General features: G+C 44.9%; 1 protein-coding gene across 1 annotated transcript in view; it reads left to right on the forward strand.

The window, feature by feature from the left end:
* The window catches only part of LOC121844506 (general transcription and DNA repair factor IIH helicase subunit XPB-like), a 60,778-nt gene extending 46,029 nt beyond the window's left edge, over positions 1-14,749 (forward strand). The window contains 2 exon segments of the mRNA XM_042314683.1: positions 3,651-3,797; positions 14,292-14,749. Coding sequence (XP_042170617.1) covers positions 3,651-3,797; positions 14,292-14,432 — 288 coding nt within the window. The 3' untranslated portion in view covers positions 14,433-14,749.
* The last annotated feature ends 5,186 nt before the right edge of the window (positions 14,750-19,935 follow it).

The raw sequence follows: 19,935 nt of genomic DNA on the forward strand, positions 1-19,935 counted from the left end.
GAGGTCCGATACTATACAATACTAACCCTACAGCATCAAGAGACCAGAGATCCGTTACTATACAATACTAACCCTACAGTACCAAGAGACCAGAGGTCCGTTACTCTACAATACTAACCCTACAGTACCAAGAGACCAGAGGTCCGTTACTATACAATACTAACCCTACAGTACCAAGAGGTCCGTTACTATACAATACTAACCCTACAGTACCAAGAGACCAGAGGTCCGTTACTATACAATACTAACCCTACAGTACCAAGAGACCAGAGGTCCGTTACTATACAATACTAACCCTACAGTACCAAGAGACCAGAGGTCCGTTACTATACAATACTAACCCTACAGTACCAAGAGACCAGAGGTCCGTTACTATACAATACTAACCCTACAGTACCAAGAGACCAGAGGTCCGTTACTATACAATACTAACCCTACAGTACCAAGAGGTCCGTTACTATACAATACTAACCCTACAGTACCAAGAGACCAGAGGTCCGTTACTATACAATACTAACCCTACAGTACCAAGAGGTCCGTTACCATACAATACTAACCCTACAGTACCAAGAGACCAGAGGTCCGTTACTATACAATACTAACCCTACAGTACCAAGAGACCAGAGGTCCGATACTATACAATACTAACCCTACAGTACCAAGAGACCAGAGGTCCGTTACTATACAATACTAACCCTACAGTACCAAGAGACCAGAGGTCCGTTACTATACAATACTAACCCTACAGTACCAAGAGGTCCGTTACTATACAATACTAACCCTACAGTACCAAGAGACCAGAGGTCCGTTACTATACAGTACTAACCCTACAGTACCAAGAGGTCCGTTACTATACAATACTAACCCTACAGTACCAAGAGGTCCGATACTATACAATACTACCCCTACAGTACCAAGAGACCAGAGGTCCGATACTATACAATACTAACCCTACAGTACCAAGAGGTCCGTTACTATACAATACTAACCCTACAGTACCAAGAGGTCCGATACTATACAATACTAACCCTACAGTACCAAGAGACCAGAGGTCCGTTACTATACAATACTAACCCTACAGTACCAAGAGGTCCGTTACTATACAATACTAACCCTACAGTACCAAGAGACCAGAGGTCCGTTACTATACAATACTAACCCTACAGTACCAAGAGACCAGAGGTCCGTTACTATACAATACTAACCCTACAGTACCAAGAGACCAGAGGTCCGTTACTATACAATACTAACCCTACAGTACCAAGAGGTCCGTTACTATACAATACTAACCCTACAGTACCAAGAGACCAGAGGTCCGATACTATACAATACTAACCCTACAGTACCAAGAGGTACGTTACTATACAATACTAACCCTACAGCACCAAGAGACCAGAGGTCCGTTACTATACAATACTAACCCAATACTAACAATACTAACCCTACAGTACCAAGAGGTCCGATACTATACAATACTAACCCTACAGTACCAAGAGGTCCGATACTATACAATACTAACCCTACAGTACCAAGAGGTCCGATACTATACAATACTAACCCTACAGTACCAAGAGACCAGAGGTCCGTTACTATACAATACTAACCCTACAGTACCAAGAGACCAGAGGTCCGTTACTATACAATACTAACCCTACAGTACCAAGAGACCAGAGGTCCGTTACTATACAATACTAACCCTACAGTACCAAGAGACCAGAGGTCCGTTACTATACAATACTAACCCTACAGTACCAAGAGACCAGAGGTCCGTTACTATACAATACTAACCCTACAGTACCAAGAGGTCCGTTACTATACAATACTAACCCTACAGTATACAATACTAACCCTACAGTACCAAGAGACCAGAGGTCCGTTACTATACAATACTAACCCTACAGTACCAAGAGGTCCGATACTATACAATACTAACCCTACAGTACCAAGAGGTCCGATACTATACAATACTAACCCTACAGTACCAAGAGGTCCGTTACTATACAATACTAACCCTACAGTACCAAGAGGTCCGATACTATACAATACTAACCCTACAGTACCAAGAGGTCCGTTACTCTACAATACTAACCCTACAGTACCAAGAGACCAGAGGTCCGATACTATACAATACTAACCCTACAGTACCAAGAGGTCCGTTACTATACAATACTAACCCTACAGTACCAAGAGACCAGAGGTCCGTTACTCTACAATACTAACCCTACAGTACCAAGAGGTCCGATACTATACAATACTAACCCTACAGTACCAAGAGGTCCGATACTATACAATACTAACCCTACAGTACCAAGAGGTCCGATACTATACAATACTAACCCTACAGTACCAAGAGACCAGAGGTCCGTTACTATACAATACTAACCCTACAGTACCAAGAGACCAGAGGTCCGTTACTATACAATACTAACCCTACAGTACCAAGAGACCAGAGGTCCGTTACTATACAATACTAACCCTACAGTACCAAGAGACCAGAGGTCCGTTACTATACAATACTAACCCTACAGTACCAAGAGACCAGAGGTCCGTTACTATACAATACTAACCCTACAGTACCAAGAGGTCCGATACTATACAATACTAACCCTACAGTACCAAGAGACCAGAGGTCCGTTACTATACAATACTAACCCTACAGTACCAAGAGGTCCGATACTATACAATACTAACCCTACAGTACCAAGAGGTCCGATACTATACAATACTAACCCTACAGTACCAAGTGGTCCGTTACTATACAATACTAACCCTACAGTACCAAGAGGTCCGATACTATACAATACTAACCCTACAGTACCAAGAGGTCCGTTACTCTACAATACTAACCCTACAGTACCAAGAGACCAGAGGTCCGTTACTATACAATACTAACCCTACAGTACCAAGAGGTACGTTACTATACAATACTAACCCTACAGCACCATGGTCTTGCTCTCCCTCCCATCTTCTCTGCCCCCTCCGACCCCCACCTGGAGCTCTGAGGTTCCGGGAACATTGGAGCTCTGAGGTTCCGGGAACATTGGAGCTCTGAGGTTCCGGGAACATTGGAGCTCTGAGGTTCCGGAACATTGGAGCTCTGAGGTTCCGGGAACATTGGAGCTCTGAGGTTCCCGGAACATTGGAGCTCTGAGGTTCTGGAACATTGGAGCTCTGAGGTTCTGGGACATTGGAGCTCTGAGGTCCCGGAACATTGGAGCTCTGAGGTCCCGGAACATTGGAGCTCTGAGGTCCCGGAACATTGGAGCTCTGAGGTTCCGGGAACATTGGAGCTCTGAGGTCCCGGAACATTGGAGCTCTGAGGTCCCGGAACATTGGAGCTCTGAGGTTCCGGGACATTGGAGCTCTGAGGTCCCGGAACATTGGAGCTCTGAGGTTCTGGAACATTGGAGCTCTGAGGTTCTGGAACATTGGAGGCCTGAGGTTCCGGAACATTGGAGCTCTGAGGTTCCGGAACATACTTTCAAGAAAAAAGTATTTTTAGTTTGACCTGATCACAGAGTTGGGGGAAGAGTGCTCTAGTTTGCTCCGGCTCAAATTAAGAACTGATTTAATCTATGTCCTTCCCCCTCTCTCTCTGTCCTCCTCCTATCTCTCCTCCTCCTCCTCCCTAATCTCCTCCTCTCCACCAGGTCATCACTAAAATGGCGGGGATGGAGGAGGATAATCTGATGTTCTCTTCCAGAGAGGAGCAGTATCAGCTGCTCCAGAAGGTTCTGGCGGCTACAGACCTCGACGCAGAGGAGGAAGTGGTCATCGGAGAGAATGGACGGCCAATGGTATGTATACACACCTCTTATCAATCAATCTATCAATCAATCAATGAAATGTGGACATCCGTTCTGGTTTGACTTCTGTCTGTCCAGCATGGGAAACGCATCTGGTCTGTCAAGTTCTGAAGTCAGGCATTTAAAACCTTTAAAACCTTCTAACCTCTCTCTCCAGTTCTATATTCTAACCTCTCTCTCCAGTTCTATATTCTAACCTCTCTCTCCAGTTCTATATTCTAACCTCTCTCTCTCCTCCAGTTCTATATTCTAACCCCTCTCTCTCCTCCAGTTCTATATTCTAACCCCTCTCTCTCTCTCCTCCAGTTCTATATTCTAACCCCTCTCTCTCTCTCTCTCTCCAGTTCTATATTCTAACCTCTCTCTCCAGTTCTATATTCTAACCCCTCTCTCTCTCCAGTTCTATATTCTAACCTCTCTCTCCAGTTCTATATTCTAACCCCTCTCTCTCTCCAGTTCTATATTCTAACCTCTCTCTCCAGTTCTATATTCTAACCCCTCTCTCTCTCTCTCTCCAGTTCTATATTCTAACCTCTCTCGCTCTCTCCAGTTCTATATTCTAACCCCTCTCTCCTCCAGTTCTATATTCTAACCTCTCTCGCTCTCTCCAGTTCTATATTCTAACCCCTCTCTCCTCCAGTTCTATATTCTAACCCCTCTCTCTCTCTCTCTCCAGTTCTATATTCTAACCTCTCTCTCCTCCAGTTCTATATTCTAACCTCTCTCTCCTCCAGTTCTATATTCTAACCTCTCTCTCTCCAGTTCTATATTCTAACCTCTCTCAAATCAAATCAAATGTATTTATATAGCCCTTCGTACATCAGCTGATATCTCAAAGTGCTGTACAGAAACCCAGCCTAAAACCCCAAACAGCAAGCAATGCAGGTGTAGAAGCACGGTGGCTAGGAAAAACTCCCTAGAAAGGCCAAAACCTAGGAAGAAACCTAGAGAGGAACCAGGCTATGTGGGGTGGCCAGTCCTCTTCTGGCTGTGCCGGGTGGAGATTATAACAGAACATGGCCAAGATGTTCAAATGTTCATAAATGACCAGCATGGTCGTATAATAATAAGGCAGAACAGTTTAAACTGGAGCAGCAGCACGGCCAGGTGGACTGGGGACAGCAAGGAGTCATCATGTCAGGTAGTCCTGGGGCATGGTCCTAGGGCTCAGGTCCTGAGAGAGAGAGAGAGAGAGTGGCCTGTGGCCCCATCCGAGGACACCCCCAGACAGGGCCAAACAGGAAGGATATAACCCCACCCACTTTGCCAAAGCACAGCCCCCACACCACTAGAGGGATATCTTCAACCACCAACTTACTATCCTGAGACAAGGCTGAGTATAGCCCACAAAGAACTCCGCCAAGGCACAACCCAAGGGGGGGCGCCATCCCAGACAGGATGACCACATCAGTGAATCAACCCACTCAGGTGACGCACCCCTTCCAGGGACGGCAAGAGAGAGCCCCAGTAAGCCAGTGACTCAGCCCCTGTAATAGGGTTAGAGGCAGAGAATCCCAGTGGAAAGAGGGGAACCGGCCAGGCAGAGACAGCAAGGGCGGTTCGTTGCTCCAGAGCCTTTCCGTTCACCCTCCCACTCCTGGGCCAGACTACACTCAATCATATGACCCACTGAAGAGATGAGTCTTCAGTAAAGACTTAAAGGTTGAGACCGAGTTTGCGTCTCTGACATGGGTAGGCAGACCGTTCCATAAAAATGGAGCTCTATAGGAGAAAGCCCTGCCTCCAGCTGTTTGCTTAGAAATTCTAGGGACAATTAGGAGGACTGCGTCTTGTGACCGTAGCGTACGTGTAGGTATGTACGGCAGGACCAAATCAGAGAGATAGGTAGGAGCAAGCCCATGTAATGCTTTGTAGGTTAGCAGTAAAACCTTGAAATCAGCCCTTGCTTTGACAGGAAGCCAGTGTAGAGAGGCTAGCACTGGAGTAATATGATCAAATTTTTTGGTTCTAGTCAGAATTCGAGCAGCCGTATTTAGTACTAACTGAAGTTTATTTAGTGCTTTATCCGGGTAGCCGGAAAGTAGAGCATTGCAGTAGTCTAACCTAGAAGTGACAAAAGCATGGATTAATTTTTCTGCATCATTTTTGGACAGAAAGTTTCTGATTTTTGCAATGTTACGTAGATGGAAAAAAGCTGTCCTTGAAATGGTCTTGATATGTTCTTCAAAAGAGAGATCAGGGTCCAGAGTAACGCCGAGGTCCTTCACAGTTTTATTTGAGACGACTGTACAACCATTAAGATTAATTGTCAGATTCAACAGAAGATCTCTTTGTTTCTTGGGACCTAGAACAAGCATCTCTGTTTTGTCAGAGTTTAAAAGTAGAAAGTTTGCAGCCATCCACTTCCTTATGTCTGAAACACAGGCTTCTAGCGAGGGCAATTTTGGGGCTTCACCATGTTTCATTGAAATGTACAGCTGTGTGTCATCCGCATAGCAGTGAAAGTTAACATTATGTTTTCGAATAACATCCCCAAGAGGTAAAATATATCGTGAAAACAATAGTGGTCCCAAAACGGAACCTTGAGGAACACCGAAATTTACAGTTGATTTGTCAGAGGACAAACCATTCACAGAGACAAACTGATATCTTTCCGACAGATAAGATCTAAACCAGGCCAGAACTTGTCCGTGTAGACCAATTTGGGTTTCCAATCTCTCCAAAAGAATGTGGTGATCGATGGTATCAAAAGCAGCACTAAGGTCTAGGAGCACGAGGACAGATGCAGAGCCTCGGTCCGATGCCATTAAAATGTCATTTACCACCTTCACAAGTGCCGTCTCAGTGCTATGATGGGGTCTAAAACCAGACTGAAGCATTTCGTGTACATTGTGTCTTTTCAGGAAGGCAGTGAGTTGCTGCGCAACAGCCTTTTCTAAAATTTTTGAGAGGAATGGAAGATTCGATATAGGCCGATAGTTTTTTTATATTTTCTGGGTCAAGGTTTGACTTTTTCAAGAGAGGCTTTATTACTGCCACTTTTAGTGAGTTTGGTACACCTCCGGTGGATAGAGAGCCGTTTATTATGTTCAACATAGGAGGGCCAAGCACAGGAAGCAGCTCTTTCAGTAGTTTAGTTGGAATAGGGTCCAGTATGCAGCTTGAAGGTTTAGAGGCCATGATTATTTTCATCATTGTGTCAAGAGATATAGTACTAAAACACTTGAGCATCTCTCTTGATCCTAGGTCCTGGGAGAGTTGTGCAGACTCAGGACAACTGAGCTTTGGAGGAATACGCAGATTTAAAGAGGAGTCCGCAATTTGCTTTCTAATAATCATAATCTTTTCCTCAAAGAAGTTAATGAATTTATCACTGCTAAAGTGAAAGTCATCCTCTCTTGGGGAATGCTGCTGCTTTTTAGTTAGCTTTGCGACAGTATCAAAAAGGAATTTCGGATTGTTCTTATTTTCCTCAATTAAGTTGGTAAAATAGGATGATCGAGCAGCAGTAGGGGTCTTCGGTACTGCAGGGTACTGTCTTTCCAAGCTAGTCGGAAGACTTCCAGTTTGGTGTGGCGCCATTTCCGTTCCAATTTTCTGGAAGCTTGCTTCAGAGCTCGGGTATTTTCTGTGTACCAGGGAGCTAGTTTCTTATGAGAAATGTTTTTAGTTTTTAGGGGTGCAACTGCATCTAGGGTATTGCGCAAGGTTAAATTGAGTTCCTCAGTTAGGTGGTTAACTGATTTTTGTCCTCTGGCGTCCTTGGGTAGACAGAGGGAGTCTGGAAGGGCATCAAGGAATCTTTGTGTAGTCTGTGAATTTATAGCACGACTTTTGATGTTCCTTGGTTGGGGTCTGAGCAGATTATTTGTTGCAATTGCAAACGTAATAAAATGGTGGTCCGATAGTCCAGGATTATGAGGAAAAACATTAAGATCCACAACATTTATTCAATGGGACAAAACTAGGTCCAGCGTATGACTGTGACAGTGAGTGGGTCCAGAGACATGTTGGACAAAACCCACTGAGTCGATGATGGCTCTGAAAGCCTTTTGGAGTAGGTCTGTGGACTTTTCCATGTGAATATTAAAGTCACCAAAGATTAGAATATTATCTGCTATGACTACAAGGTCCGATAGGAATTCAGGGAACTCAGTGAGGAACGCTGTATATGGCCCAGGAGGCCTGTAAACAGTAGCTATAAAAAGTGATTGAGTAGGCTGCATAGATTTCATGACTAGAAGCTCAAAAGACGAAAACGTCATTTTTTTTTTTGTAAATTGAAATTTGCTGTCGTAAATGTTAGCAACACCTCCGCCTTTGCGGGATGCACGGGGGATATGGTCACTAGTGTAGCCAGGAGGTGAGGCCTCATTTAAAACAGTAAATTCATCAGGCTTAAGCCATGTTTCAGTCAGGCCAATCACATCAAGATTATGGTCAGTGATTAGTTCATTGACTATAATTGCCTTTGAAGTAAGGGATCTAACATTAAGTAACATTATTAAGTAGCCCTATTTTGAGATGTGAGGTATCATGATCTCTTTCAATAATGACAGGAATAGAGGTGGTCTTTATCCTAGTGAGATTGCTAAGGCGAACACCGCCATGTTTAGTTTTGACCAACCTAGGTCGAGGCACAGACACGGTCTCAATGGGGATAGCTGAGCTGACTACACTGACTGTGCTAGTGGCAGACTCCACTATGCTGGCAGGCTGGCTAACAGCCTGCTGCCTGGCCTGCATCCTATCTCATTGTGGAGCTAGAGGAGTTAGAGCCCTGTCTATGTTGGTAGATAAGATGAGAGCACCCCTCCAGCTAGGATGGAGTCCGTCACTCCTCAGCAGGTCAGGCTTGGTCCTGTTTGTGGGTGAGTCCCAGAAAGAGGGCCAATTATCTACAAATTCTATCTTTTAGGAGGGGCAGAAAACAGTTTTCAACCAGCGATTGAGTTGTGAGACTCTGCTGTAGAGCTCATCACTCCCCCTAACTGGGAGGGGGCCAGAGACAATTACTCGATGCCGACACATCTTTCTAGCTGATTTACACGCAGAAGCTATGTTGCGCTTGGTGATCTCTGACTGTTTCATCCTAACATCGTTGGTGCCGACGTGGATAACAATATCCCTATACTCTCTACACTCGCCAGTTTTAGCTTTAGCCAGCACCATCTTCAGATTAGCCTTAACGTCGGTAACCCTGCCCCCGGTAAACAGTGTATGATCGCTGGATGATTCGTTTTAAGTCTAATACTGCGGGTAATGGAGTCGCCAATGACTAGAGTTTTCAATTTGTCAGAGCTAATGGTGGGAAGCTTCGGCGTCTCAGACCCAGTAACGGGAGGAGTAGAGACCAGAGAAGACTCGGCCTCTGACTCCGACTCGCTGCTTAATGGGGAAAACCGGTTGAAAGTTTCTGTCAGCTGAATGAGCGACACGGTTGAGCGTTCCTACAGCATTTCCTTCCAGAAACCGTGAGAAAGTTGTCCGGCTGCGGGGACTGTGCCAGGGATTTATACTACTATCTGTACTTACTGGTGGCACAGACGCTGTTTCATCCTTTCCTACACTGAAATTACCCTTGCCTAACGATTGCGTCTGAAGCTGGGCTTGTAGCACAGCTATCCTCGCCGTAAGGCGAGTACAGCGACTGCAATTAGAAGGCATCATGTTAATGTTACTACTTAGCTTCGGCTGTTGGAGGTCCTGACGAACCATGTCCAGATAAAGCGTCCGGAGTGAAAAAGTTGAGGAAAAAAATATATATATATAAACGGTAATTAAAAAGTAAAAACCGTAAAGTTGTCAGGTAGCAAAATAGGTTTTGTTGCCAAAATAGGTTGGCTCTCTCCCCTCCAGTTCTATATTCCTTATCTCTCTCTCTCTCTCCAGTTCTATATTCTAACCTCTCTCTCTCTCTCTCTCCAGTTCTATATTCTAACCTCTCTCTCTCTCTAGTTCTATATTCTAACCTCTCTCTCTCTCCAGTTCTATATTCTAACCTCTCTCTCTCTCTCCAGTTCTATATTCTAACCTCTCTCTCTCTCTCTCTCTCTCTCCAGTTCTATATTCTAACCTCTCTCTCCTCCAGTTCTATATTCTAACCTCTCTCTCTCTCCAGTTCTATATTCTAAACTCTCTCTCTCTCCAGTTCTATATTCTAACCTCTCTCTCTCTCTCCAGTTCTATATTCTAACCTCTCTCTCTCTCTCCAGTTCTATATTCTAACCTCTCTCTCTCTCTCTCTCCAGTTCTATATTCTAACCTCTCTCTCTCTCTCTCTCTCTCCAGTTCTATATTCTAACCTCTCTCTCTCTCCAGTTCTATATTCTAAACTCTCTCTCTCTCTCCAGTTCTATATTCTAAACTCTCTCTCTCCTCCAGTTCTATATTCTAAACTCTCTCTCTCCTCCAGTTCTATATTCTAACCTCTCTCTCTCTCCAGTTCTATATTCTAACCTCTCTCTCTCTCCAGTTCTATATTCTAACCTCTCTGTCTCTCTCTCTCCAGTTCTATATTCTAACATCTCTCTCTCCAGTTCTATATTCTAACTCCTCTCTCTCCAGTTCTATATTCTAACCTCTCTCCCCTCCAGTTCTATATTCTAACCTCTCTCCCCTCCAGTTCTATATTCTAACCTCTCTCTCTCTCTCTCCAGTTCTATATTCTAACCTCTCTCTCCAGTTCTATATTCTAACCTCTCTCTCTCTCCAGTTCTATATACTAACCTCTCTCTCTCTCTCCAGTTCTATATACTAACCTCTCTCTCCTCCAGTTCTATATTCTAACCTCTCTCTCCTCCAGTTCTATATTCTAACCTCTCTCTCCTCCAGTTCTATATTCTAACCTCTCTCTCTCTCTCTCTCCAGTTCTATATTCTAACCTCTCTCTCTCTCTCCAGTTCTATATTCTAACCTCTCTCTCTCTCTCTCTCTCTCTCTCTCTCTCTCCAGTTCTATATTCTAACCTCTCTCGCTCCAGTTCTATATTCTAACCTCTCTTTCCAGTTCTATATTCTAACCTCTCTCTCTCTCTCTGTCCAGTTCTATATTCTAACCTCTCTCTCTCCAGTTCTATATTCTAACCTCTCTCTCTCCAGTTCTATATTCTAACCTCCCTCTCTCCCAGTTCTATATTATAACCTCTCTCTCCTCCAGTTCTATATTCTAACCTCTCTCTCCAGTTCTATATTCTAAACTCTCTCTCTCTCTCTCTCTCTCTCCAGTTCTATATTCTAAACTCTCTCTCCAGTTCTATATTCTAACCTCTCTGTCTCTCTCTCTCTCCAGTTCTATATTCTAACCTCTCTCTCCTCCAGTTCTATATTCTAACATCTCTCTCTCCAGTTCTATATTCTAACCCCTCTCTCCTCCAGTTCTATATTCTAACCTCTCTCTCTCTCTCTCTCCAGTTCTATATTCTAACCTCTCTCTCTCTCTCTCCAGTTCTATATTCTAACCTCTCTCTCCTCCAGTTCTATATTCTAACCTCTCTCTCCTCCAGTTCTATATTCTAACCTGTCTCTCCAGTTCTATATTCTAACCTGTCTCTCTGTCCAGTTCTATATTCTAACCTCTCTCTCTCTGTCCAGTTCTATATTCTAATCTCTCTCTCCTCCAGTTCTATATTCTCTCTCTCTCTCCCAGTTCTATATTCTAACCTCTCTCTCTCTCTCCAGTTCTATATTCTAACCTCTCTCTCTCTCCAGTTCTATATTCTAACCTCTCTCTCCTCCAGTTCTATATTCTAACTCTCTCTCTCTCTCCAGTTCTATATTCTAACCTCTCTCTCTCTCCAGTTCTATATTCTAACCTCTCTCTCTCTCCAGTTCTATATTCTAACTCTCTCTCTCCAGTTCTCTCTCTCTCCAGTTCTATATTCTAACCTCTCTCTCTCTCCAGTTCTATATTCTAACCTCTCTCTCTCTCCAGTTCTATATTCTAACCTCTCTCTCTCTCCAGTTCTATATTCTAACCTCTCTCTCTCTCTCCAGTTCTATATTCTAACCTCTCTCTCCTCTCTCTCTCCAGTTCTATATTCTAACCTCTCTCTCTCTCCAGTTCTATATTCTAACCTCTCTCTCTCTCTCCAGTTCTATATTCTAACCTCTCTCTCTCCAGTTCTATATTCTAACTCTCTCTCTCTCTCCAGTTCTATATTCTAACCTCTCTCTCTCTCCAGTTCTATATTCTAACTCTCTCTCTCTCTCCAGTTCTATATTCTAACCTCTCTCTCTCTCTCCAGTTCTATATTCTAACCTCTCTCTCTCTCTCTCTCTCTCTCCAGTTCTATATTCTAACTCTCTCTCTCTCTCCAGTTCTATATTCTAACCTCTCTCTCTCCAGTTCTATATTCTAAACTCTCTCTCTCTCTCCAGTTCTATATTCTAACCTCTCTCTCTCTCCAGTTCTATATTCTAAGTTCTCTCTCTCTCCAGTTCTATATTCTAACTCTCTCTCTCTCCAGTTCTATATTCTAACCTCTCTCTCCTCCAGTTCTATATTCTAACCTCTCTGTCTCTCTCTCTCTCCAGTTCTATATTCTAACCTCTCTCTCTCCAGTTCTATATTCTAACCTCTCTCTCTCCTCCAGTTCTATATTCTAACCTCTCTCCTCCAGTTCTATATTCTAACCTCTCTCTCTCTCTCCTCCAGTTCTATATTCTAACCTCTCTCTCTCTCCTCCAGTTCTATATTCTAACCTCTCTCTCTCCTCTCTCTCTCTCCAGTTCTATATTCTAACTCTCTCTCTCTCCTCCAGTTCTATATTCTAACCTCTCTCTCCAGTTCTATATTCTCTCTCTCTCTCTCTCTCTCCAGTTCTATATTCTAACCTCTCTCTCTCCAGTTCTATATTCTAACCTCTCTCTCTCCAGTTCTATATTCTAACCTCTCTCTCTCTCTCCAGTTCTATATTCTAACCTCTCTCTCCTCCAGTTCTATATTCTAACCTCTCTCTCCAGTTCTATATTCTAACCTCTCTCTCTCTCTCTCTCTCTCTCCAGTTCTATATTCTCTAACCTCTCTCTCTCTCTCCAGTTCTATATTCTAACCTCTCTCTCTCTCTCTCCAGTTCTATATTCTAACCTCTCTCTCTCCAGTTCTATATTCTAACTCTCTCTCCAGTTCTATATTCTAACCTCTCTCTCCAGTTCTATATTCTAACCTCTCTCTCTCTCCAGTTCTATATTCTAAACTCTCTCTCCAGTTCTATATTCTAACCTCTCTCTCCTCCAGTTCTATATTCTCTCTCTCTCTCCAGTTCTATATTCTAACCTCTCTCTCAGTCTCCAGTTCTATATTCTAACCTCTCTCTCCTCCAGTTCTATATTCTAACCTCTCTCTCCTCCAGTTCTATATTCTAACCTCTCTCTCCTCCAGTTCTATATTCTAACCTCTCTCTCTCCAGTTCTATATTCTAACCTCTCTCTCTCTCCAGTTCTATATTCTAACCTCTCTCTCTCTCTCCAGTTCTATATTCTAACCTCTCTCTCCCTCCAGTTCTATATTCTAACCTCTCTCTCCTCCAGTTCTATATTCTAACCTCTCTCTCCTCCAGTTCTATATTCTAACCTCTCTCTCTCCAGTTCTATATTCTAACCTCTCTCTCTCTCCAGTTCTATATTCTAACCTCTCTCTCTCTCCCAGTTCTATATTCTAATCTCTCTCTCTCTCCAGTTCTATATTCTAACCTCTCCCTCTCTCCCAGTTCTATATTATAACCTCTCTCCCCTCCAGTTCTATATTATAACCTCTCTCCCCTCCAGTTCTATATTCTAACCTCTCTCTCCTCCAGTTCTATATTCTAACCTCTCTCTCTCCAGTTCTATATTCTAACCTCTCTCTCCAGTTCTCTCTTCTCCAGTTCTATATTCTAACCTCTCTCTCCTCCAGTTCTATATTCTAACCTCTCTCTCCTCCAGTTCTATATTCTAACCTCTCTCTCCTCCAGTTCTATATTCTAACTCTCTCTCTCTCTCTCAGTCTAACCTCTCTCTCCAGTTCTATATTCTAACTCTCTCTCTCTCCAGTTCTATATATTCTCTCTCTCTCTCTCCAGTTCTATATTCTAACTCTCTCTCTCTCCAGTTCTATATTCTAACCTCTCTCTCTCCAGTTCTATATTCTAACCTCTCTCTCTCCAGTTCTATATTCTAACCTCTCTCTCCTCCAGTTCTATATTCTAACCTCTCTCTCCTCCAGTTCTATATTCTAACCTCTCTCTCCTCCAGTTCTATATTCTAACCTCTCTCTCCTCCAGTTCTATATTCTAACCTCTCTCTCCAGTTCTATCTCTCTCTCTCCAGTTCTATATTCTAACCTCTCTCTCTCTCCAGTTCTATATTCTCTCTCTCTCTCTCTCCAGTTCTATATTCTCTCTCTCCTCTCTCTCTCTCCAGTTCTATATTCTAACCTCTCTCTCTCTCTCTCCAGTTCTATATTCTAACCTCTCTCTCTCTCCTCAAGTTCTATATTCTAACCTCTCTCTCTCCAGTTCTATATTCTAACCTCTCTCTCTCCCAGTTCCAGCGGAGACCTGGAACCATGAGCTCCATGTCCGGGGCTGATGATTCTGTCTACATGGAGTATCGCTCTAGAGGCAGCCGGGCCCACCTGGGTAACAACATCCACCCGCTCTTCAAACGCTTCAGGAAGGGCCCGTAGGTCTCTGCTCTAATCTGCTGCACTATATAGGGAATACGGTGTTACTGTGGGATGCTGCCAGGGTGTTGTGGAAGGGATTCCTAGACTCGGGTCAGGCGAGAGGCTATATAGTAGGACGAATATGTTCCCTGTGTGTTTCAGAGAGAACCCAGTTCTGCATCGCCACCATCACCTCAGTTCTAGGGGTTTTTAGTTCTTCGGAGAGGGATACTAAATGTGGTCTTTTATCTTTTTCATATTTCATTCATGTGTTTTTGTTTTTTGTCTTGACATTGTTTCCATGAAATGCGTTTGAAATAAAACAGGAATTTTTGGGATTCGTTTGTATATTTTTTTATTGTTTGCAGAATCAGTTTCTCAACCAAGTGCTGTCACGCCCCCCCCTCCCTCTCCCTCCCCTCCCCTACCCCCTCCCTCCCTCTACCCTCCCCTCCCTCTACCCTCCCCTCCCCTCCCCTCCCTCTACCCTTCCCTCCCTCTACCCTTCCCTCCCTCTACCCTCCCCTCCCTCTCCCTTCCCCTCCCTCTACCCTCCCCTCCCCTCCCTCTACCCTCCCCTCCCTCTACCCTCCCCCCTCTCCCCTCCCTCTACCCTCCCCCCTCCCCTCCCTCTCCCTCCCCTCCCCTCTCCCCTACCCCCTCCCCTCCCTCTCCCCCTCCCCTCCTCCCTACCCTTCCCTCCCTCTACCCTCCCCTCCCCTCTCCCTCTACCCTCCCCTCCCCTACCCCTCTACCCCTCCCCTCCCTCTCCCCCTCCCTCCCATCTACCCTACCCTCCCTTCCCTCCCCTCCCTTCCCCCCCTCTACCCCACCCTCCCCCCTCCCTCTACCCTCCCCCTCCCCTCCTCCCTCCCCTACCCTCCCATGTACCCTACCCTCTACCCATCCCCCTACCCTCTACCCTCCCTCTACCCATCCCTCTACCCTTCCCTCCTCTCCCTCTACCCTCCCCCTCTACCCTCCCCCTCCCCCCCTCCCCCCCCCTACCCTCCCTGCAGCAGGCACAGACATCATCCTCAGGACACCCAGTTAAAAACCTGGATCCTTCCATGAACCCCTCCCCTCCCCTCCCCCCTCCCTCTACCCTGCAGACCCCATCCCTCAGGACACCCAGTTAAAAACCTGGATCCTACCCTCCCTCTACCCATCATCCTCCCCTCCCCCTACCCCCCCCCTCTACCCTGCAGCAGACTACCCTTCATCCCCTCTCCCTCACCCAGTTAAAAACCTGGATCCTACCATGAACCCCTCCCTCTGCCCTCCCCCCCCTCCCCTACCCTGCAGCAGGCACAGACATCATCCTCAGGACACCCAGTTAAAAACCTGGATCCTACCATGAACCCCTCCTCCCTCTACCCTCCCCTCCCTCTACTACCCTGCAGCAGACGCAGACATCATCCTCAGGACACCCAGTTAAAAACCTGGATCCTACCATGAACCCCTCCCTCTGCCCTCCTCTCCCCTCCCCCCCTACCCTCCCTCTACCCTCCCTCTACCCTCCCTCTGCCCTCCCCTCCCCCTACCCTCCCTCTACCCTGCAGCAGACGCAGACATCATCCTCAGGACACCCAGTTAAAAACCTGGATCCTACCATGAACCCAAATCGGATTGCAAAAAAAAGAATTCAATCCAGATCAGTGTTTAGTTGAGCTAATTACTTTATCCGGATCCCACATTAGCTGTTACCCATAGCAACATGTGCTCTTCCTCCGGGTCAAACTAGGATGTCATGAAAACCCCCAGAGGATTTGGGGAAAGTTCAAAGAGTTGTATCGACTCTAATCCTGTTTGAATCCGAGATTAAACTGGAGAGATCCGCTGCCAGAAGATGTGCTGTTTGGACGTTTTTTCGCCATGTGGACGGGATTCAACAGGTGGAAAACAGGAGAGTGGAATTCTCTTCCCCCAACAATAAAATAGAATGAAAAGATAGAATACAAAACATCCAAAATAACAATAAAATCAAGAATGAAAACAGGTCAGAACCTTATTCAATGTCCAGGGTCTTCCCCCAACAATAAAACCTTATTCAATGTCCAAAACTGGAGTGGTTGTATAGACAGGTCAGTACCCCTTATTCAATGTCCAATAAAATAGACAGGTCAGTACCAGAAATTCAGAGTGGTTGATATTCAGGTCAGTCAACAGGGTCCTAAAGTGGTTGTATAAACAGGTCAGTACCAGAACCTTATTCAATGTCCAGGGTCCTGGAGTGGTTGTATAACAATACCAATAGAATGAAAACAGAACCTTATTCAATGTCCAGGGTGGGTGGTTGTATAAAATAGAAGGTCAGTACCAGAACCTTATTCAATGTCCAGGGTCCTATGTCCAGGTCAGTACCAGAACCTTATTCAATGTCCAGGGTCCTGGAGTGGTTGTATATACAGGTCAGTACCAGAACCTTATTCAATGAGTGGTTGTATATACAGGTCAGTACCAGAACCTTATTCAATGTCCAGGGTCCTGGAGTGGTTGTATATACAGGGTCAGAACCTTATTCAATGTCCAGGGTCCTGGAGTGGTTGTATATACAGGTCAGTACCAGAACCTTATTCAATGTCCAAGTGGTTGTATATACAGGGTCAGAACCTTATTCAATGTCCAGGGTCCTGGAGTGGTTGTATATACAGGTCAGTACCAGAACCTTATTCAATGTCCAGGGTACTGGAGTGGTTGTATATACAGGTCAGTACCAGAACCTTATTCAATGTCCAGGGTCCTGGAGTGGTTGTATATACAGGTCAGTACCAGAACCTTATTCAATGTCCAGGGTCCTGGAGTGGTTGTATATACAGGTCAGTACCAGAACCTTATTCAATGTCCAGGGTCCTGGAGTGGTTGTATATACAGGTCAGTACCAGAACCTTATTCAATGTCCAGGGTCCTGGAGTGGTTGTATATACAGGTCAGTACCAGAACCTTATTCAATGTCCAGGGTCCTGGAGTGGTTGTATATACAGGTCAGTACCAGAACCTTATTCAATGTCCAGGGTCCTGGAGTGGTTGTATATACAGGTCAGTACCAGAACCTTATTCAATGTCCAGGGTCCTGGAGTGGTTGTATATACAGGTCAGTACCAGAACCTTATTCAATGTCCAGGGTCCTGGAGTGGTTGTATATACAGGTCAGTATTCCAGTCCAACCTTATTCAATGTCCAGGGTCCTGGAGTGGTTGTAGTATACAGGTCAGTGGTTGTACCAGAACCTTATTCAATGTCCAGGGTCCTGGAGTGGTTGTATATACAGGTCAGTACCAGAACCTTATTCAATGTCCAGGGTCCTGGAGTGGTTGTATATACAGGTCAGTACCAGAACCTTATTCAATGTCCAGGGTCCTGGAGTGGTTGTATATACAGGTCAGTACCAGAACCTTATTCAATGTCCAGGGTCCTGGAGTGGTTGTATATACAGGTCAGTACCAGAACCTTATTCAATGTCCAGGGTCCTGGAGTGGTTGTATATACAGGTCAGTACCAGAACTGGAGTGGTTGTATATACTCAGAACCAGAACCTTGTTCAATGTCCAGGGTCCTGGAGTGGTTGTATATACAGGTCAGTACCAGAACCTTATTCAATGTCCAGGGTACTGGAGTGGTTGTATATACAGGTCAGTACCAGAACCTTATTCAATGTCCAGGGTCCTGGAGTGGTTGTATATACAGGTCAGGTCAGTACCAGAACCTTATTCAATGTCCAGGGTCCTGGAGTGGTTGTATATACAGGTCAGTACCAGAACCTTATTCAATGCCCAGAGTTACCTCTGTTGCAGAGGATAAGTTCATTAGAGTTAACTACACCTCAGATTGCAGGCCAAATTAATGCCTTACAGAGTTCAAGTAACAGACCCATCTCAACATCAACTGCTCAGAGGAGACTGTGTGAATCAGGCCGTCATGGTAGAATTGCTGCAAAGAAACCACTGCTAAAGGACACCAATAATCATAAGAGATTTGCTTTGGCAAGAAACACGAGCAATGGACATTAGACCGGTGGAAATCTGTCCTTTGGTCTGATGAGTCTAAATTTGAGATTTTTGATTCCAACCCCCGTGTCTTTGTCAGACGCAGAGTAGGTGATGGGATGATCTCCACATGTGTGGTTCCCACTGTGAAGCATGGAGGAGGAGGTGTGATGGTGTGGGGGTGCATTGATGGTGACACAGTCTGGGATTTATTTTGAAGTCAAGGCACACTTAGCATGGCAACCACAGCAATCTGCAGCGATACGACATCCCATCTGGTTTGGGCTTAGTGGGTCTCTCGTTTGTTTTTCAACAGGACAATGACCCAACACACCTCCAGGCTGTGTAAGGACTATTTGACCAAGAAGGAGAGTGATGGAGTGCTGCATCAGATGACCTGGCCTCCACAATCACCTGACCTCAACCCAATTCAGATGGTTTGGGATGAGTTGGACCTCAGAGTGAAGGAGAAAAGTAGCCAACAAGTGCTCAGCATATGTGGGAACTCCTTCAAGACTGTTGGAAAAGCATTCCAGATAAAGCATACCATTGCTCCCGAGTGGCGCAGCTCCTGGAACTGCATCTCAGTGCAAGAGGTGTCACTACAGTCCCTGGTTCGAATCCAGGCTGTATCACATCCGGCTGTGATTGGGAGTCCCATCGGGCGGTGCACAATTGGCCCAGCGTCTGCCCGTCGTTGTAAATAAGAATTTGTTTTAACTTGCCCAGTTAAATAAATAAAGAAGGATAGTCCGGATTATTCTTATCACACCTCAATGGACTGAAATGGCTCAAGGTGAGCCAAACACCTGACAGTAATTTAGATCTTAATCTGTCTTCACCCTTAACTGCTCTTCAGGGGTCAAGAAACCAGTAGTCTGAGCCAAACAAAAGGTCCTCAGGAAACAGTAGTTAATAAACCAGTAGTCTGAGCCAGGTCCTAAACAGTAGTTAATAAACCCTCAAAAGGTCCTCAGAAACAGTAGTTAATAAACCAGTAGTCTGAGCCAAACAAAAGGTCCTCAGGAAACAGTAGTTAATAAACCAGTAGTCTGAGCCAAACAAAAAGGTAAACCCTCAGGAAACAGTAGTTAATAAACCAGTAGTCTGAGCCAAACAAAAGGTCCTCAGGAAACAGTAGTTAATAAACCAGTAGTCTGAGCCAAAGGTCCTCAAACAGTAGTTAATAAACCAGTAGTCTGAGCCAAACAAAAGGTCCTCAGGAAACAGTAGTTAATAAACCAGTAGTCTGAGCCAAACAAAAGGTCCTCAGAAACAGTAGTTAATAAACCAGTAGTCTGAGCCATAAAAAGGTCCTCAGGAAACAGTAGTTAATAAACCAGTAGTCTGAGCCAAACAAAAGGTCCTCAGGAAACAGTAGTTAATAAACCAGTAGTCTGAGCCAAACAAAAAGGTCCTCAGGAAACAGTAGTTAATAAACCAGTAGTCTGAGCCAAAAAGGTCCTCAGGAAACAGTAGTTAATAAACCAGTAGTCTGAGCCAAACAAAAGGTCCTCAGGAAACAGTAGTTAATAAAC

The sequence above is a fragment of the Oncorhynchus tshawytscha genome, unplaced genomic scaffold (genome assembly GCF_018296145.1).
Source record: "Oncorhynchus tshawytscha isolate Ot180627B unplaced genomic scaffold, Otsh_v2.0 Un_contig_7373_pilon_pilon, whole genome shotgun sequence".
Taxonomy (NCBI): Eukaryota; Metazoa; Chordata; class Actinopteri; order Salmoniformes; family Salmonidae; genus Oncorhynchus; species Oncorhynchus tshawytscha.